At 36.4% G+C, this 19,245-nt stretch overlaps 1 protein-coding gene across 2 annotated transcripts in view; it reads left to right on the top strand.

The window, feature by feature from the left end:
- The window catches only part of LOC144451071 (vacuolar protein sorting-associated protein 8 homolog), a 53,575-nt gene that overhangs the window by 3,891 nt on the left and 30,439 nt on the right, over positions 1-19,245 (top strand). The window contains exons 7-26 of one of the 2 annotated variants that reach the window (XM_078141842.1): positions 1,135-1,221; positions 1,824-1,891; positions 2,487-2,537; positions 2,879-2,981; positions 3,846-3,902; positions 4,185-4,307; positions 4,989-5,069; positions 5,955-6,125; positions 6,863-6,937; positions 7,207-7,242; positions 7,520-7,610; positions 11,858-11,941; positions 13,502-13,548; positions 14,352-14,444; positions 15,089-15,135; positions 15,950-16,172; positions 16,934-17,118; positions 17,981-18,053; positions 18,532-18,686; positions 19,204-19,245. The exon at positions 19,204-19,245 is cut by the window's right edge and continues 40 nt beyond it. In XM_078141842.1, coding sequence (XP_077997968.1) covers positions 1,135-1,221; positions 1,824-1,891; positions 2,487-2,537; positions 2,879-2,981; positions 3,846-3,902; positions 4,185-4,307; positions 4,989-5,069; positions 5,955-6,125; positions 6,863-6,937; positions 7,207-7,242; positions 7,520-7,610; positions 11,858-11,941; positions 13,502-13,548; positions 14,352-14,444; positions 15,089-15,135; positions 15,950-16,172; positions 16,934-17,118; positions 17,981-18,053; positions 18,532-18,686; positions 19,204-19,245 — 1,892 coding nt within the window. The remainder of the gene's footprint in view (positions 1-1,134; positions 1,222-1,823; positions 1,892-2,486; positions 2,538-2,878; positions 2,982-3,845; positions 3,903-4,184; positions 4,308-4,988; positions 5,070-5,954; positions 6,126-6,862; positions 6,938-7,206; positions 7,243-7,519; positions 7,611-11,857; positions 11,942-13,501; positions 13,549-14,351; positions 14,445-15,088; positions 15,136-15,949; positions 16,173-16,933; positions 17,119-17,980; positions 18,054-18,531; positions 18,687-19,203) is intronic. The other variant, XM_078141841.1, reaches the window with a different exon arrangement.

The raw sequence follows: 19,245 nt of genomic DNA, 5'->3' as shown, positions 1-19,245 counted from the left end.
TCATTAGGCCACTGCACTTAGTCATTAGATCACCACACTCAGTCATTAGGCCACTGCACTTAGTCATTAGATCACCACACTCAGTCATTAGGCTACTGCACTTAGTCATTAGATCACCACACTCAGTCATTAGGCCACTTCACTCAGTCATTAGGTCACCACACTCAGTCATTAGGCCACTGCACTTAGTCATTAGATCACCACACTCAGTCATTAGGCTACTGCACTCAGTTATTAGTCTACTGCACTCGGTCAGTTCACTACACTCAGTCATCAGGCCACGTCACTCAGTCATTAGGCCACTTCACTCAGTCATTAGGCCACTTCACTCAGTCATTAGGCCAGTGCACTCAGCAGTAGTTAGTCTACTGCACTCAGTCATTAGGCCACGTCACTCAGTCATTAGGTCACCACACTCAGTCATTAGGCCACTTCACTCAGTCATTAGTTCAATGCACTCAGTCATTAGGCAACTGCACTTAGTCATTAGGTCACCACACTCAGTCATTAGGCTACTGCACTCAGTTATTAGTCTACTGCACTCGGTCAGTTCACTACACTCAGTCATCAGGCCACGTCACTCAGTCATTAGGCCACTTCACTCAGTCATTAGGCCACTTCACTCAGTCATTAGGCCAGTGCACTCAGCAGTAGTTAGTCTACTGCACTCAGTCATTAGGCCACGTCACTCAGTCATTAGGTCACCACACTCAGTCATTAGGCCACTTCACTCAGTCATTAGTTCAATGCACTCAGTCATTAGGCAACTGCACTTAGTCATTAGGTCACCACACTCAGTCATTAGGCTACTGCACTTAGTCATTAGGCAACTGCACTTAGTCATTAGGTCACCACACTCAGTCATTAGGCTACTGCACTTAGTCATTAGGCAACTGCACTTAGTCATTAGGTCACCACACTCAGTCATTAGGCTACTGCACTTAGTCATTAGGCAACTGCACTTAGTCATTACTTTGCCAGGCAAACACTCTTTGCAACAAGTACAAATGCTTTGATTTGATTTGATTTGCATTTTGGAGGATATTCTTGTATGTGTATTAAAATTCTAAGTATTTTCAGCTTCTATTCTTTTCAGTTTACATTCTTATGTTTAATACATTGGTTGTGTTATAGATGACCATGTGGGATTTATCATCTGGTAAATTACTACGTACAATAACAGATGCACATCCACCTGGTTCTGCTGTTTTGCATATTAAGGTAAATTTTCAAAAATTATAATCATGTAACAATGCAAAAATAATCAATTTGGATTTACTTTTAAGAAATGGATAATTTTTTCTAGATTTAAATGCAGTGAATTTAAAAAAGTGAACTGTCCATTACTATAAACTCCATTATGAAACAAACTTTGAAAATTATGGATTGTAGCCAATCAGACAGACCCCTAAAATATAGTGTATATTAAGCGCACAACTTCTAGTGGGCGATGTACAGTGTGTGAAATACTTTGTGTGAAATACAGCGTATGAATTACAGTGCAAAATACAGTGTGAAATAAAGTGTGAAATACAGTCTGATTTACAGTGTGAATTACAGTGTGCAAAATAAAGTGTGAAATAGAGTTAAATAGTGTGAATTACAGTGAAATACAGTGTGATGCAGAATACAGTTTGATTTACACCATACAAAATACAGTGTTTGGATTGCAGTTTTTGAAATACAGTTACAAGTTCTTTCTTGAAAAAGCCTGCTGAGATATGAAACTAGACGAAGATTCCAGCCATTATGTGTACTTGGTTACTACTGAAATACAGTTTTATACCTTGACTGTAGAATTGATCATTGATTTTTTTTCACAGTTTACAGATGATCCAACCCTTGCTATTTGCAGTGATAGTGGAGGCTCTGTCTTTGAACTTAGTTTTAAGTAAGTGCAACTAACTCATTATTACTTGTAATTCATAAAATCAATTACAAAATCTGACACATAGGTATCACTGTGTTTATCATAGACAGTGGAGCAGATTTCCCCCTCTGCTGTATATGGTTTTTAGTAAGGTATGCCATGATGGGGTGTCCTCACTGGTTAGGGTGGAGCAACACAACATATTGTACACTCTAGGTTTTTAGCTGTCAGTGGGCAAATGTGAAGAGATTGTGTCCCTGCGTGCTTTCATATATGGTGTATCTCTGTAGTGCATGAGCTGATTTCAACCAAACCTGGCACAAATGTCTACGCGCATCACTTTGTTTTGCCACCTCTGTGATAATGACCAAATGGTGGCCATATTTGTAGTTCAGATGCAGAATACTAATTAGTACATTGAAACATTGTGGGTTATGTCTTCAGCGAAAACGTGTAATTTTGAACAGCAAGTTGGTAAAATTGACCTTGAGATTCCACACACTTTACTGAGATTCTTTATAATGATTATTGTTGAATATACTCTGAATTTGACATGATTTCTCTATATTTGTTATCAGGTTTCTAAAACAATTGAGTCTATGTTTTGTTATTTTAGGAGAGTAATGGGAATGAGATCTTGTGAATCCAGATGTTTGTTTTCCGGAAGGTAAGTCATTTCTGATGGAAATGTGGTGATAGGGATGATGAGCTTTAGAGTAGGCCATTCCAGACTGCAAACAGGAAATTGAGAATACAGTGCCCTCGCTCAAATTGGGGGTATCATCACCTCATAGTACCGTTTCTTAAGAGCTTTGACCCTTGGTATTCTGTAGAAGTTAAGTGTACATCAGGGATGTTTTTCGTATTGTTCAGACATCGAGGAAAGCAGCAGTACTCTGTGATTAACCGAATAACCTTAATACCATGTAAACCCCCAAGGTACACACAGACAGGAAGTAGAGTGCCACCATGGCAAATAATTATTGCTAATATTACTTGTGTTTGCAGTCGTGGTGAAGTATGTACTATTGAACCATTGCATATGAACAATTCAGTCAAAGACCATCCACTACAAGATGTGTCACTACTCGCCATGGCAACACTTTCCAAGGTAAGACCCCCTAGTATAAGGTTTATCACTACTTACCACAGCAGCACTCCATGGCAAGACCCCCTAGTACAATATGTATCCCTACATGTACTTCCATGGCAGTGAGCAATAATCATATAGTTGGATTTGTATGTTAACTATCTATCCACAAACTACCATTTAGGCCAAAAAAAGTTATTAGTAAACCACCCCACTAAAAGAATGGTATAATTCAAACCCCACCTGTTTTATTTCAGAATTAAACCAACTCATATATACCCAGGCAATTTAACAACCTTATGATAACATGCGCATATCAGTAATTTCCCCTGTATGGCCAAACAAATCTCTTCTTATGTCAACAGTGCTCAAACTGAACTTTGCGTGAGTTGCTTTAGGATATTTATAACTGTATGTCTACACAATAATCTGTAAGCTGTGAGTACATCATGTACGTTTTCAACATTTGTGGTCCATTGATTAGCCCATAGACCCTTTCGTGTAGGGTCTATGAGTAGCCCCACCAAGGCATAATAGAGGTTGTTCCCTAGCACAATGATTATGTCATGGAAAGTGTTTAATGGGCAACCTAGCCCACCACAAATAAAATCTAGAGTGAAATATTTCAAGTTCCCCTTTGGACTATCAGAATTTTCATGGCCTTCTGATTTGTTCAGAAAATAGCAAGAAATATCTGTAAATAATTTTGAAAAATGCGCACCCTAAACCCGCTGCCATTTTACTGACGTTTGTGGTCACATTAGGGTGTATGACCATTACTCCCAAAAATGAAAAAAAATTGAATTAATCTAAATATGGGTCGGTTGAACCTGTTGAACTTTACAACATGTAATTATAATATTTTCCTTCTGTGTAACTTTACAGGTGTTGATTGTTACCATCAAACCCAAATTACAAGTATTATTTACCAAACCTCTGAAGGTGAGTCCTTTAGTTTACACAGTCTACAGACTTATTTCACCAAATATTGCATATATGTATACTGATTAGAAGCATATAATATATATTCAATTAGATATTATTCCCCCAAATTTGTCTTTGTTCAGCCAAGGAAAATATGAGTGACCTAAGGGGCCTTTGTCACTATAAGTCACTAGACTCGTAGTTTATTTCAAATCCATGCTTTCAAATCAATCATAAATATTATAATCAGTATAAAGACAGACATTTGATCAATATTTTCATGAAATTCTCAATTTTCAGGGTGATCCTACATCATTGCCGTTATTGACATGGCAGTTTGTCATCATTCAAGTCTCAGACTCTGCTAGAGTTATTGATCCAGTCCTGGCATTTGCTAGAGGAAACATCATGCATTTCTATCAGGTAAGCGCATTAGCCTGAAAGATCCAGGTGTTCCTTCCGCTTAGTATATACATCTGGAAATTCCTCAAAACTCTGAAAATTGCTAACAACTCATGGAAAAAGAGCCAGACATGTAATTATCGCAATGGTTTTTCTTGACGTTGGTATACAATTCTCACAAGTCAGGGTAAATTTTTCTAGCTGAAGCAATGAAATACAGCCACTGCAAAGGGTGTCTGTTACAAATGTAAGTGCTGCCACAAAGAGGCTAGTGGTTTTATGATGATGTGAAATATATAAATATTAAGGCAAATTGCACAGACAAGTAACTTTCTGCAATGACAGTTGTAAAAAGCAGATGTAAAAAACATTGTACTGCCTAGTTGAATGTCTATAGTCTTGCTGGTTTGGAAGTAATGTCTCAGATGTTGTCAATATCAAGTTTAGTGTCAATCTTACAAACTCATGTCCTGTTTAGTTACACTTTACTTTTGTCTCTTCTAGATTATGTGTCAAAATGTTGCCAATATCAAGTTTATTGTCATGCCTACAGACCCATGTCCTGTTTAGTTACACTACATTTTTACTTTGATCTCTTGTAGGTTATGTATCAGGATGTTGCCAATATCAAGTTTATTGCCATGCCTACAGACCAATGTCCTGTTTAGTTACACTGTACATTTGTACTTTGATTTCTTCCAGGTTATGTGTCAGGATGTTGCCAATATCAAATTTGCTCCTCTACAGAAAATCGAATTACCATACATGCTTCTGAACATAGCAGTAAGTACATTGGCATTGACTTCACCTTTCTCTGCTAAGTAATCTCCATAGTAGACATTGTTTTTAAAGTGGCTAGTGAAAGCAGTGCCCTCTATGTTTGTACTTTGGTATGTACACTTACTTGACTGAAATTTGCAATGTTCATAGTTTAAATTTAAAAGTGGTGTCATTGGATTGTATGCTCCCCGGGGAGTTGAGGAAGACTAAAGGGCCGTTGTGCCGTTCTGATCCAAGCCAGGGGTATTAATTGTAAAGCGCTTTGAGCACGGAGTGGGAAAGCGCTATATAAGAACCCAACATTATTATTATTGAATGATTTCTATAATTTAAATTTAGAAAATTAATACATATTGTTTAGTCAAAGAAAGAGTAACATCTAGGGGGATGTGTACTCATGCAGGGAAGCCTTGTGCATATTCATTATTATATGTAAGTATTTTTATATATGGTAGTGTTTTTTACTCTGTGTGTGAACATTCTCGCAAACCTGAGCTGTTATTTCTTCTGCGACACTGCGAAATAACAAGATTGACGGTGTGTTTTAGATGGTGCCGTAAAAAAGGCTGTGGTTTGCGACGATGTGCTTAATTTGCATAATTAGTACCCTTAGTGCAATGTAATTGGCACATCAGCCTTTTATAGTATACATCCTCAGCTCCCTTGGAAATGTATAATTCATGCTGCCCTTATTGGGGCATAGGATTAAATCCTCCACATAGCAATCTCTATCCTACCAGGTCCCCATTTATGCAACTAGGTCGACTGGGTCACAGTAGTGGTTCAAATCTTGGACTTTAGCCATTCAGAAATGAATGATCTTTGTCCCCTATAAATGAATCAAATGTTATTATACACTAATAAAAAATTGCATCATTGTTTATGCAGTGGTTCAATTCAAGAACTCTTGTTACCGTGGATACCACAGAAAGGTTACATGTGATTGATGTAAGAACAGAAGAGGAGCTGGAGGTTATTGACCTTGTGGATGTAGAGTTGGTCTATGGTACTAGTTATTTTAAATCATTGGCTACTGGTGGGAATGTCAGCAAAGCATTGGTATGTAACTTTACTATACATGTACTTATGGTACTGTTAGTTCTCTTTGGCTAAAGGGTAGATCTCTTTCTCTATATGCTACACTCATTTATAGCATTCATATTACTGTACAATGAGTAACCTGAGGTAAAACACTTTCTCTATGTGGTACACTTGTTTATAGCATTCATATTACAATGAGTAACACTGAAGTAAAGCACTTTCTCTTTGTGCTACACTCATTTATAGCATTCATATTACGATGAGTAACACTGAAGTAAAGCACTTTCTCTGTGCTACACTTATTTATAGTATTCATATTACAATGAGTAACCTGAAGTAAAACACTTTCTCTGTGCTACACTCATTTATAGCATTCATATTACAACGAGTAACACAGGTTTGCAAGTTCCACAACCACTAACTATGATTCAACCAATGGAGGACCATTCAACATTCAAATGTCTTCATCACTTGACACCAGTGTACGTTTGTAATCTTTTCAGCCATTTACACCCTGACACACACTGTCTGTATGTTCTACAAACAAGAATTTACTTCCAACAACAAATTACAAAAAGTTCATCTAAGGAGGTCAATGCATTCTAACATGACGTATTATTACTCCAAAACTTTGGAACTCACTTGACATTCATCAGACCTCTAGCTTAGATTGTTTGTAAGTGAAACTGAAGACCAATTTGTTTCATAAAGCATACGGTGTGTTCTAACCATTCAGTATTCTCTTTAATTTGTAGGCATTGGCTGGAGAACATGCCTGCTATCAATCTATTGTAAGCTACACAGGACAACTTTTATTTGTTGGAACAAAGGTAAGTGAACATTAAATTCAATTCCACACACACACACACACACACACACACACACACACACACACACACACACACACACACACACACACACACACACACACACACACACACACACACAATATACACACACGCATACACATAACACACATACACACATACATAATATGCACACATATCCCAACAAAACACACACACAGTTTTGGATGTTTTTAATTTTTAATTTCAAAACTTTTCCTTGATTGACATGTTTTGTATGGTTTCTATTACAGTCAGTCCATGTGATGACAATGAGAACTTGGAAAGAGGTACATCATTATATATATTTGACATATTTCCAGTTAGATCTACTATAAACAACATGTCAGTTCTTATCTTCACTTTTCACTTGGATTATATATTTATATATATGGGTATATGGGTGGGTGGGTGGATGGGTGGATGGTTGGGTGGGTGGGTGTGTGGGTGGATTGATGATTTCAGAGACTCTGAGTTATTAAAAATCTTACTTGATGATTTGATTTATATTTTTACAGCATGTCTGACATATTTCAGCTCTTTTTTTTTTCATTTTCATGTTCAAAGAGGATAGACCTGTTGGTGAAACAGAGTAAATTCAAAGATGCACTGACATTAGCACTGTCTTTCTACACTGGTAGGGCAAAGGCTGTTGTAGGTAGGTGTTTATTTTCGTCTTGATTTACTGGCAGTCATAGCTTTGAGACATTTTTGAAGTGGATAGTACTGTTAAAGATGATGTACAAGTTCATGTTTCTTGTGTCTATACAGGACCAGTCTTATTACAGCAGATTTCTTTTAAGTTTGGGATGGAATTTATGTGTTATAACATTATTCTATAGGCCTGTCTTATAGGATTCTATCGTATCGTGTAGGACTATCCTTTAATATTCCTGTAAAACCACCATAGTAAGTACTATCCTATCCTGTTGGACTGTCCTATAAGATTCCTATAAAGACCACTGTATAGTACATATTACCGATATCATATCCTGTTGGACTGTCCTGTAAGATTCCTATAAAGACCACTGTATAGTACATATTACCGATATTCTATCCTGTAGGACTGTCCTGTAAGATTCCTATAAAGACCACTGTATAGTACATATTACCGATATTCTATCCTGTAGGACTGTCCTGTAAGATTCCTATAAAGACCACTGTATAGTACATATTACCGATATCATATCCTGTAGGACTGTCCTGTAAGATTCCTATAAAGACCACTGTATAGTACATATTACCGATATCATATCCTGTAGGACTGTCCTGTAAGATTCCTATAAAGACCACTGTATAGTACATATTACCGATATCATATCCTGTAGGACTGTCCTATAAGATTCCTATAAAGACCACTGTATAGTACATATTACCGATATTCTATCCTGCAGGACTGTCCTGTAAGATTCCTATAAAGACCACTGTAGAGTACATATTACCGATATCATATCCTGCAGGACTGTCCTGTAAGATTCCTATAAAGACCACTGTATAGTACATATTACCGATATCATATCCTGCAGGACTGTCCTGTAAGATTCCTATAAAGACCACTGTATAGTACATATTACCGATATCATATTATCCTGTAGGACTGTCCTGTAAGATTCCTATAAAGACCACTGTATAGTACATATTACCGATATCATATCCTGTTGGACTGTCTTATAAGATTCCTATAAAGACCACCGTATAGTACATATTACCGATATCATATCCTGCCGGACTGTCCTGTAAGATTCCTATAAAGACCACTGTATAGTACATATTACCGATATCCTATCCTGTAGGACTGTCCTATAAGATTCCTATAAAGACCACTGTATAGTACATATTACCGATATCATATCCTGCAGGACTGTCCTGTAAGATTCCTATAAAGACCACTGTATAGTACATATTACCGATATCCTATCCTGTAGGACTGTCCTGTAAGATTCCTATAAAGACCACCGTATAGTACATATAACCGATATCATATCCTGTAGGACTGTCCTGTAAGATTCCTATAAAGACCACTGTATAGTACATATTACCGATATTCTATCCTGTAGGACTGTCCTGTAAGATTCCTATAAAGACCACTGTATAGTACATATTACCGATATCATATCCTGTAGGACTGTCCTGTAAGATTCCTATAAAGACCACTGTATAGTACATATTACCGATATTCTATCCTGTAGGACTGTCCTATAAGATTCCTATAAAGACCACTGTATAGTACATATTACCGATATCATATCCTGTAGGACTGTCCTGTAAGATTCCTATAAAGACCACTGTATAGTACATATAACCGATATCCTATCCTGTAGGACTGTCCTGTAAGATTCCTATAAAGACCACTGTATAGTACATATTACCGATATTCTATCCTGTAGGACTGTCCTATAAGATTCCTATAAAGACCACTGTATAGTACATATAACCGATATTCTATCCTGTAGGACTGTCCTATAAGATTCCTATAAAGACCACTGTATAGTACATATTACCGATATTCTATCCTGTTGGACTGTCCTGTAAGATTCCTATAAAGACCACTGTATAGTACATATTACCGATATTCTATCCTGTAGGACTGTCCTATAAGATTCCTATAAAGACCACTGTATAGTACACATTACCGATATTCTATCCTGTTGGACTGTCCTGTAAGATTCCTATAAAGACCACTGTATAGTACATATTACCGATATCCTATCCTGTTGGACTGTCCTGTAAGATTCCTATAAAGACCACTGTATAGTACATATTACCGATATTCTATCCTGTAGGACTGTCCTGTAAGATTCCTATAAAGACCACTGTATAGTACATATTACCGATATTCTATCCTGTAGGACTGTCCTGTAAGATTCCTATAAAGACCACCGTATAGTACATATAACCGATATCATATCCTGCAGGACTGTCCTGTAAGATTCCTATAAAGACCACTGTATAGTACATATTACCGATATTCTATCCTGTAGGACTGTCCTGTAAGATTCCTATAAAGACCACTGTATAGTACATATTACCGATATCATATCCTGTAGGACTGTCCTGTAAGATTCCTATAAAGACCACTGTATAGTACATATTACCGATATTCTATCCTGTAGGACTGTCTTGTAAGATTCCTATAAAGACCACTGTATAGTACATATTACCGATATTCTATCCTGTAGGACTGTCCTGTAAGATTCCTATAAAGACCACTGTATAGTACATATTACCGATATCATATCCTGTTGGACTGTCTTATAAGATTCCTATAAAGACCACCGTATAGTACATATTACCGATATCATATCCTGCCGGACTGTCCTGTAAGATTCCTATAAAGACCACTGTATAGTACATATTACCAATATCATATCCTGCAGGACTGTCCTATAAGATTCCTATAAAGACCACCGTATAGTACATATTACCGATATCCTATCCTGTAGGACTGTCCTATAAGATTCCTATAAAGACCACTGTATAGTACATATTACCAATATCATATCCTGTTGGACTGTCCTGTAAGATTCCTATAAAGACCACCGTATAGTACATATTACCGATATCCTATCCTGTAGGACTGTCCTGTAAGATTCCTATAAAGACCACTGTATAGTACATATTACCAATATCATATCCTGCCGGACTGTCCTGTAAGATTCCTATAAAGACCACCGTATAGTACATATTACCGATATCCTATCCTGTAGGACTGTCCTATAAGATTCCTATAAAGACCACTGTATAGTACATATTACCGATATCATATCCTGCAGGACTGTCCTGTAAGATTCCTATAAAGACCACTGTATAGTACATATTACCGATATCATATCCTGTTGGACTGTCTTATAAGATTCCTATAAAGACCACCGTATAGTACATATTACCGATATCATATCCTGCCGGACTGTCCTGTAAGATTCCTATAAAGACCACTGTATAGTACATATTACCAATATCATATCCTGCAGGACTGTCCTGTAAGATTCCTATAAAGACCACCGTATAGTACATATTACCGATATTCTATCCTGTTGGACTGTCCTGTAAGATTCCTATAAAGACCACTGTATAGTACATATTACCGATATTCTATCCTGTAGGACTGTCCTATAAGATTCCTATAAAGACCACCGTATAGTACATATAACCGATATCATATCCTGCAGGACTGTCCTGTAAGATTCCTATAAAGACCACTGTATAGTACATATTACCGATATTCTATCCTGTAGGACTGTCCTGTAAGATTCCTATAAAGACCACTGTATAGTACATATTACCGATATCCTATCCTGTTGGACTGTCCTGTAAGATTCCTATAAAGACCACTGTATAGTACATATTACCTATATCCTATCCTGTAGGACTGTCCTGTAAGATTCCTATAAAGACCACTGTATAGTACATATTACCGATATTCTATCCTGTAAGACTGTCCTGTAAGATTCCTATAAAGACCACTGTATAGTACATATTACCGATATTCTATCCTGTAAGACTGTCCTGTAAGATTCCTATAAAGACCACTGTATAGTACATATTACCGATATTCTATCCTGTTGGACTGTCCTGTAAGATTCCTATAAAGACCACTGTATAGTACATATTACCGATATTCTATCCTGTTGGACTGTCCTGTAAGATTCCTATAAAGACCACTGTATAGTACATATTACCGATATCCTATCCTGTTGGACTGTCCTATAAGATTCCTATAAGCAATGAGCTAAGAACCATAAAATCTTGTAGGACTCCCATAGGATATTTCATCTTTCCCACATAGGAGAATTTCTCTCTTTGTGCACTTTGTATACATGTAAGGTTAATGTTTTCTCTCTGGTCTAAAGTACAGTTAATGTCTTCATGCTGATATTTGATATGTTTTCATTGTCTTTTCAGTAGATAGTTATGGTCGTGAGTACACTTTCTTCCATCTTTACCCAACCTATCTACTTTCCATTTATCAGCAACAGTTAAAACAACCTAGTATGTTACCTTCTTCTCCTTCTCATATCCTTCATCCCATCTTTAAATGACCAAGTATTTTATGTTTAATAACTGCATGGTGTGCTGTGCCGTGTTGTACTGTATAGGGAATGTGCCTGGATAAATTTGTATTGTCTATGTGTTAGTTGGCTGTTCCAAGGGATAGATGCATGTTCTGAGAGATGCATTCGGTGTGTCCTAAGGGACAGATTTGATGTGTTCTGAGGATGCATTTAGTGTGTTCCAAGGGATGCATTCAATGTGTTCTGAAGGGTGCATTTAGTGTGTTCTGAGGGATGTATTCAGTGTATTGTGGGAGATGCATTGGTATGTCCTAGGGGACAGATTTGATCTTTTCCATGGATGCATGTTCAAAGGGATGCAGTTAATGTGTTCAAAGGGATGGATTCCATGTGTTAGGAGGGATTGATTTGGTGTGTTCTGAGTGATACATCAAGATATTATCCAGGCACATCCCCATTAATATGTGATATTCCCTTGCGAAGCAAATACCGTAATAGTTATTAACATAAAATTTGTCTTTTTTGTGTAGAAAAGATTGATTTTTATAGTGCCTGTTCCAGATACTATAAGACACATTCATTGGTTTTCACATGTTTTCCTGTACAGGGATACTCATTTTGTTTCTTGACCCTTCTTATGTATATGCCTACAAAATTTCACAAACTTAAGGGATAAGTTGATATTGTACAAGTTTGTTCATGAATGGCAATTGTTATGGCAATGTTTGAAGTTTGTGTTTGCTTGATGGTTTTGATATTTTCTACTAGAAAATACCAGCATCTCTCTGCTGCTGTTAATTAACCTGTGTTTTTTCCTATTTTGTTGAAGACAGGATTAGCCCAAGGTTGTGACTTAATCTAATTTTCACACAGCTTCCTAGACTGGCACAAGTCTTTTGGGAGATGTTTTTTTTAAAGTCTCATGTTTTGATGCTTTTTCTTCCTTTTTTTTGTTTTGTAAATATTTTCCCAGCTACTAGTAGTTTTCCAAGCACTTTGTGTGTTAAACCAACTGTCTTGCAACCACTCTCTCAGGTTATTATTTCATGTAAAAGAACACACTTGTGTTAAAATAAAAAACATTGTAATATTCAAATAAAGAATGAAAAAAGCCCGGAGATTTGAGATAGAGTCGTTTTCGAAATGTTGAACATTTCATTTTTTAGCACAGGACATGTTACAAGTAGTACTTTGCAGCTTGGTTTGATTGATTGACTGACTGATTGATTGATTGATTGATTGATTGATTGATTTAAAAAAAATTGAAAATCACAGATGTAAAGATATTTGACTCAGACATTATGGTACTAAATTCTGCATGAGATGAGAATGACTCTTGACCTTGCATAATTTAGCTCTTGATGACAATTCGCTATTAAAATAAAGTGGCCTTGCTTGTGTTGAATAAATAATTATGACTTTATTTTGTTTCAGGGTCTGTGTATGCTAACTGATTTCAAGCAGTGATTGAAATTTTATTATTTTTAATAGCAATAGAAAGTTACTTGTCAGTATAAAATAACTTGTTTTATTGTAGGGTTGATTGGTGGCCAATACAAAAGGAGAAAAGCTGTCGCTGATAAGGTAAGTGTACATGTATTTTATAGAATAAAGATTGTTAAAGATTGAAAACATAGCCACATGCTGCTCATTCATACATGTATGCATGAACACACACACGCACACACACACACACAAATACACATACATGTACACACAAACACACATACACAGACACACAGACATACACACCCACACACACACACACACACACACACACACACACACAAGTACACACACACATACACAGACACACACACACACACACACAGAGACAGACAGACAGACAGACAGATACACGCACACACCATAATCTATACTAGGCATTCACCCACACACATAGTTACATTCAATGCACTTAAAACATGTATGTGTAAAAACATACAATTGCATGCATTCACAGTCTCAGCACACATACACAGAGACATATGTAAACATAGATGCATGTATTTACACACACACACACACACACACACACACACACACACACACACACACACACACATGCACACACAGACAGACAGGCAGACACATATTTACTATTAATTTATCAGACTACATACAATGGCCAATCAAATTCAAGGCCATACAAGGTTTACCACTTGTAAATATTTAATAAGGTTTTAATTAATTTGCATTATTTAGATCTGCTTATAATAATGAATTCAATTTTATGTCAAATTTTCAAAGTACATGGGGAACAGTCATTTTTAGGTCTTTATCCATTGATTCTTTCGTCATAGAAACATTACAATGGATTACCAACCAGTCAATGAGTTCTCAACCCACTTTAAGAAATGCCAACCATATCTGTATTTTGATTTCAGATTCTAGACTTACTCTTCACATACGTTGATCTATCTCTAACCCAACAATGTCCAGAAAGGGGAACTATTGAAGTTTTGGAGCATCATTTCCAGGTATGTAATCAAAACCAAATGTTGGTGAACACTTCCATTATTTCATCACCAGCTCATCACCAACTGACACAGATTTCCCCATGGTTATACATCCCACAATTATGCAGAAATGTTACACTGATGCATTTTTTGCCTGTAGGAGGGATTAATGCTACATGTATGCAGTGTATATGTTAACAGAGTGTTTCTCAGCTATAGTGAAAACTCTTCAACATAATAAATACTGATTATTGTCTTCGCATAATATTTATAATGTGACAGAATATCCAATTATATCATTTAGTGTACACAACACTGTTGCTGAAAAGAGAAATTGCAAATCACATGTCACTACTGGTACTTGTATTATAGCTGGGAAAGTTAGGTAGCACACAGTGTCTGATAGAGGGCGCTCACTCTAATAATAAATATTATGTTGTTGTTGTTTGACTTTATTTAAACTTGATGAATTGTTGAGCCAAAGGCTCTTCTAACGCAATGTCAAGTAAGGGACATTTACAATATTTAAATTAAAATTACAGAAAGAACTTGACTGTACACGTAATTGTTTTGAACTAAATAATCACCAGTAATCAGTATTAACCTGGTTTAGCCAAGTGTTTGTATAATCTTTGTATTTGTCTTTTTTGTGTGTATAAATTCAGGAAGTGGTGCCTCTGTGTGTGGAATACTGCCTCACCCTTCAGAAAACGTAAGTTGTTGTAATGGTAATGACCTTAAGATTTTCTTAAATTTGCATATATTATCAGTTTGACATGAAGTCACACTGTTTGATTGTGAGTAAATTTGCATATATTATCAGTTTGACATGAAGTTACACTGTTTGATTGTGAGTAAATTTGCATATATTATCAGTTTGACATGAAGTCACTATGTTTGATTGTGAGTAATTTGCATATATTATCAGTTTGACATGAAGTCACTATGTTTTGATTGTGAGTAAATTTGACATGTTCATTATCAGAAAGACAGCTGTGAATCAAATGTATGATTATACATAATAAGAATTACTGATGTTTATAGTGGGAAATCCACATACAGGAGGAAGGGAAGGGTGATGATTTTCCAGAAGTTTTGATGTCTGTTTTTGTACCACAACTTTGATTCAATTAGCAGCTTTTTACCTGCTTAATTACGATCCTTAAATGCCAGGATTTCAATCCTAGGCTCCTGCATTAATGCTATGTTATCAGCAGTATGTCCTCTAATGATAGCCAAGTTTTGTTGTTGTGAGTCAAAATGAGAAACGCTGCCATTTCTAGTAGGTCACCACATATTAAAAGATAAGGGAACACCAAATTTTGGTGCATCACTTGAAATTGTGTGCGTCAGTGGCACAGCAAATTGGCTTTGGGGGCACACTGGTTAGGATTACATACTTAGAATTACTCTTTTCTTTGGAATCTTCCGTTTCTACAGCTGTGCTAGACAACCTTTTTTTTAACATCAAAATATTTATCCTAATTGAAACTGGACCTTTGCTAAAAACTTCGTTATTTTTGCAGGGATATTTTATTTAGTACTCTCTATGAGAAGTTTAGTGAGGATACTATTGCTAAGGGAGTCTTCCTGGAATGTTTGGAGCCGTATATATTGAATGATAAACTAGTCTCTATCACACCAATCGTCATGAAAGCATTCGTAGAACACTATGAATTGAAAGGAATGCTGCAAAATGTGGAGGCTTGTATTGTACATATGGATGTAGCCAGTTTGGACATTCACCAGGTATGACTGGTAATCCAGGCTTTGCTTTACTAAGATAGACACAAACTAAAACTATTGTTGTTTGATGGGGTAGATTTATACACAAGTGGATGATAGTGGTGTCTCTGATGTGTGAATCTAATCACCCTGTGATCAAGATAGTATGAACATTGGAAGTCCCAAAACAATACCCTGCAGGTTTAAGAAACTATTTTGTACTGAGAGCATAATTAAACCAACGTCCATTCAATAGCTTATCATTGTTGTTTCAATACATGTTGCTACAATAGTTTTAGTTTGTGTCTATCTTAAACCAAGCCTTGATTGACGGAGTGATAATTTGATGTATAAATATACAACTTAAAGGCCTATGATTCATTACCAGGTTGAACTTGTTGAACAGGGAACTTGCAAACCCGCCATGTTGAATGTTGAATCATGGGAAATGTGATAATAAATACTAATCAATTAGTATTGTAAACAATGTTGATATATTGATTGTAACCACAAATAATCAATTCATAGTTACCCTGACCATTGTGGAAGGTTAATTTTATCGGTAGCTCCAGATTAGGTATTACAATAACCATAGATAATCCCATAGTCCTTTGCATCTGAGCATGCCCAGTTTGCAAGTTCCCTATTAGTACTATCTTATCAGTAGTGCCATAGGATTCAGCTAGGCCCATTCTTGTGCATTACACTCTATACATTTCTGTATGTATAAGATTATGCTGGGTCCATGTTTTATATGATTCCATACTATGTATTTCTGTTAACAGGTTGTAAGTTTATGCTGGGCCCATGGTTTATACGATGCCATATTATATATCTACAACAAAGGAATGAGTGACTATGTAACCCCATTGGAGGAATTATTGACTGTTTTACAGTCGGCCATCAAGTCTTCCAGACAGTTGACAGATGAACAGATAAAACTTGGAAATAAGTTACTGGTGTACATTAGGTAAGAAAACACCTTTCTCAATATTTCCCTTGAGTTCTCCTGATTGGTACTAGTCAGTACTGGTTGGTACTGGTCAGTACTGGTTGGTACTGTTCAGCACTAGTAGTATTTGGAATAGGTCAGCACTGGACTGGTCAGCAGTGGTTGCCATTGGTTAGCATTGGTTGATACCTGTTGTAAGTAGTCAGCATTAGTCAGTGCTGCACTGGTCAACACTGGTCAGCACTAATTGGTACTGGTTGATGCTGTTTAGTACTAGACAGCAGTGGTTGGCACTGGTTAGTACTGGTTGAAACTGAGTATTACTATCAATTATGTCCTGATAATGAACTTCCAACCCATCCCATTATGTATATGTATATGTATACATGTACAACATACATGCTTGTGGTCTGCAAATTACATCTTTTATAATATCAATATCAACAAATTGAGTAAACACTGAGTGTTCATAAAAGTTAATAACTGACTGGCACTGGTCTTAAGCTGGGGAGAACCCTGCAATCATGACAAAAGTAATTTAGTGCTTCAGTACAAGGTTTTAACTTTTCTATGAGGAACTATTTATTTATCAATGAACACACAGTCGTCACTGGTAAAACCAAACCTGGAGAATGTACAAATTTTACATGTCTTGTAGCTTTTTTTGTCAAATGCATTATATCAACTGAGTGTCTGCTATAATAATGTACATTCCTTATATGTTGAACGTGTGCCACATTTTTTCTACATCTCTAGTTCTTTTGTCGAATGTATCATGTCTTACATACACCACCCTCATTTTCTGGTGAATGAGATGCATTTTCTAAACTTTGGAAACAATTCTTAATTTGAGAATTTGTTTTTCTCTGTGTATCTGTAGTTGCTGTTTGGCAGGTAGAGCTTATCCATTTGGAGATATAGATGAAGAGTCTGTTCATACAGTCAAAGAGTCTGTAAGTCTTCAACATTACACCTACTCCAATATCTTTACACATTGACAAAGACTCACCAGTGTGCCCTGTAAGCCAATTCGATGTGCCAATGACACACATAATTTCTAGCAACAAAGGTACATTTGGTACACCCCTATCTCTTACTGACCAGTTTCCCTTCTAAGCCAATTTTATGTGCCATTGACTCAATTTCTGTGATTTGGTGATCTCCTATCATCTACTGTGTGGCAGCTCACAAGAAATGCCAGTTTTTATCATTTTGACTGACAACAAAATTTGGCTATCATTAGAGGGCACACTTTAGACTTGCATAGTACATATTATTGTACATCGAGGTGAAAAACAAGAAACCATCATTTTTCCCTGTATAACTGAGGGGAATTTAATTATCATGTGAAATATGAAATTGCTACAGACTGAAGGGGATAAACTAAAATCAGTATATTATGTAATATAATCATTTTGATTTCCATTGCAGGTTTTTAAGTGTATTACTACATTACATACCAAGAACCGTAAGGAAGACGAGACTGCCTACCCACACTTGAAAACACTACTACAGTTTGATACCAGAGAATTCCTTAATGTTTTAGCTCTTGCATTTGAAGAACCAGAATTTGATTCACCAGAAGGGTAAGTTAATGTTTTATATTCAATTTGACAGTTGATTGTGTCTGCTAAGGTCTTGTCTAGACCACAATCCTGAATGGAAGACTATCGGAAATGTTGTGTTTGATATAAGACAATTGTTCTAAATGTATCCAACAGAAAACTGCAGTGTGTCTGCTCAGAGGTCTTGTCTTGACCGCAATCCCAAATGGAAGACACACTTATCAGAAATGTTATGTTTGACATAAGGCAGCACATTGTTCTAAACATATCCCACAGAAAAACACCAGCTGTGATATTTACACTCATTATCCATTAGCTAGAACACCAAGTAGTTACACTCTATCTGCTGGAACCAATAGGTGTTTCTAACTATATGCTGGCATCTTTGGCTATTACTATATCAGTTGGCAGAACACTTGTATCAGAATTTTTTTTGACTCTGTGAGTAGAAATTTTCATTATTAAGTACAAACCCAGAGTCCATGAACATTTGCTCCCATAAGATTAAACATATTTTTTTGAAATCTCTATATTTCAGAATGTATCCATACACAGTGCAATCAAGACAACATGTTGTAGA

This window comes from Glandiceps talaboti, chromosome 20 (genome assembly GCF_964340395.1).
Source record: "Glandiceps talaboti chromosome 20, keGlaTala1.1, whole genome shotgun sequence".
NCBI lineage: Eukaryota > Metazoa > Hemichordata > Enteropneusta > Spengelidae > Glandiceps > Glandiceps talaboti.
The sequence above is the reverse complement of the archived record's forward strand: the minus strand, read 5'-3'. Positions and strand labels throughout refer to the sequence as shown.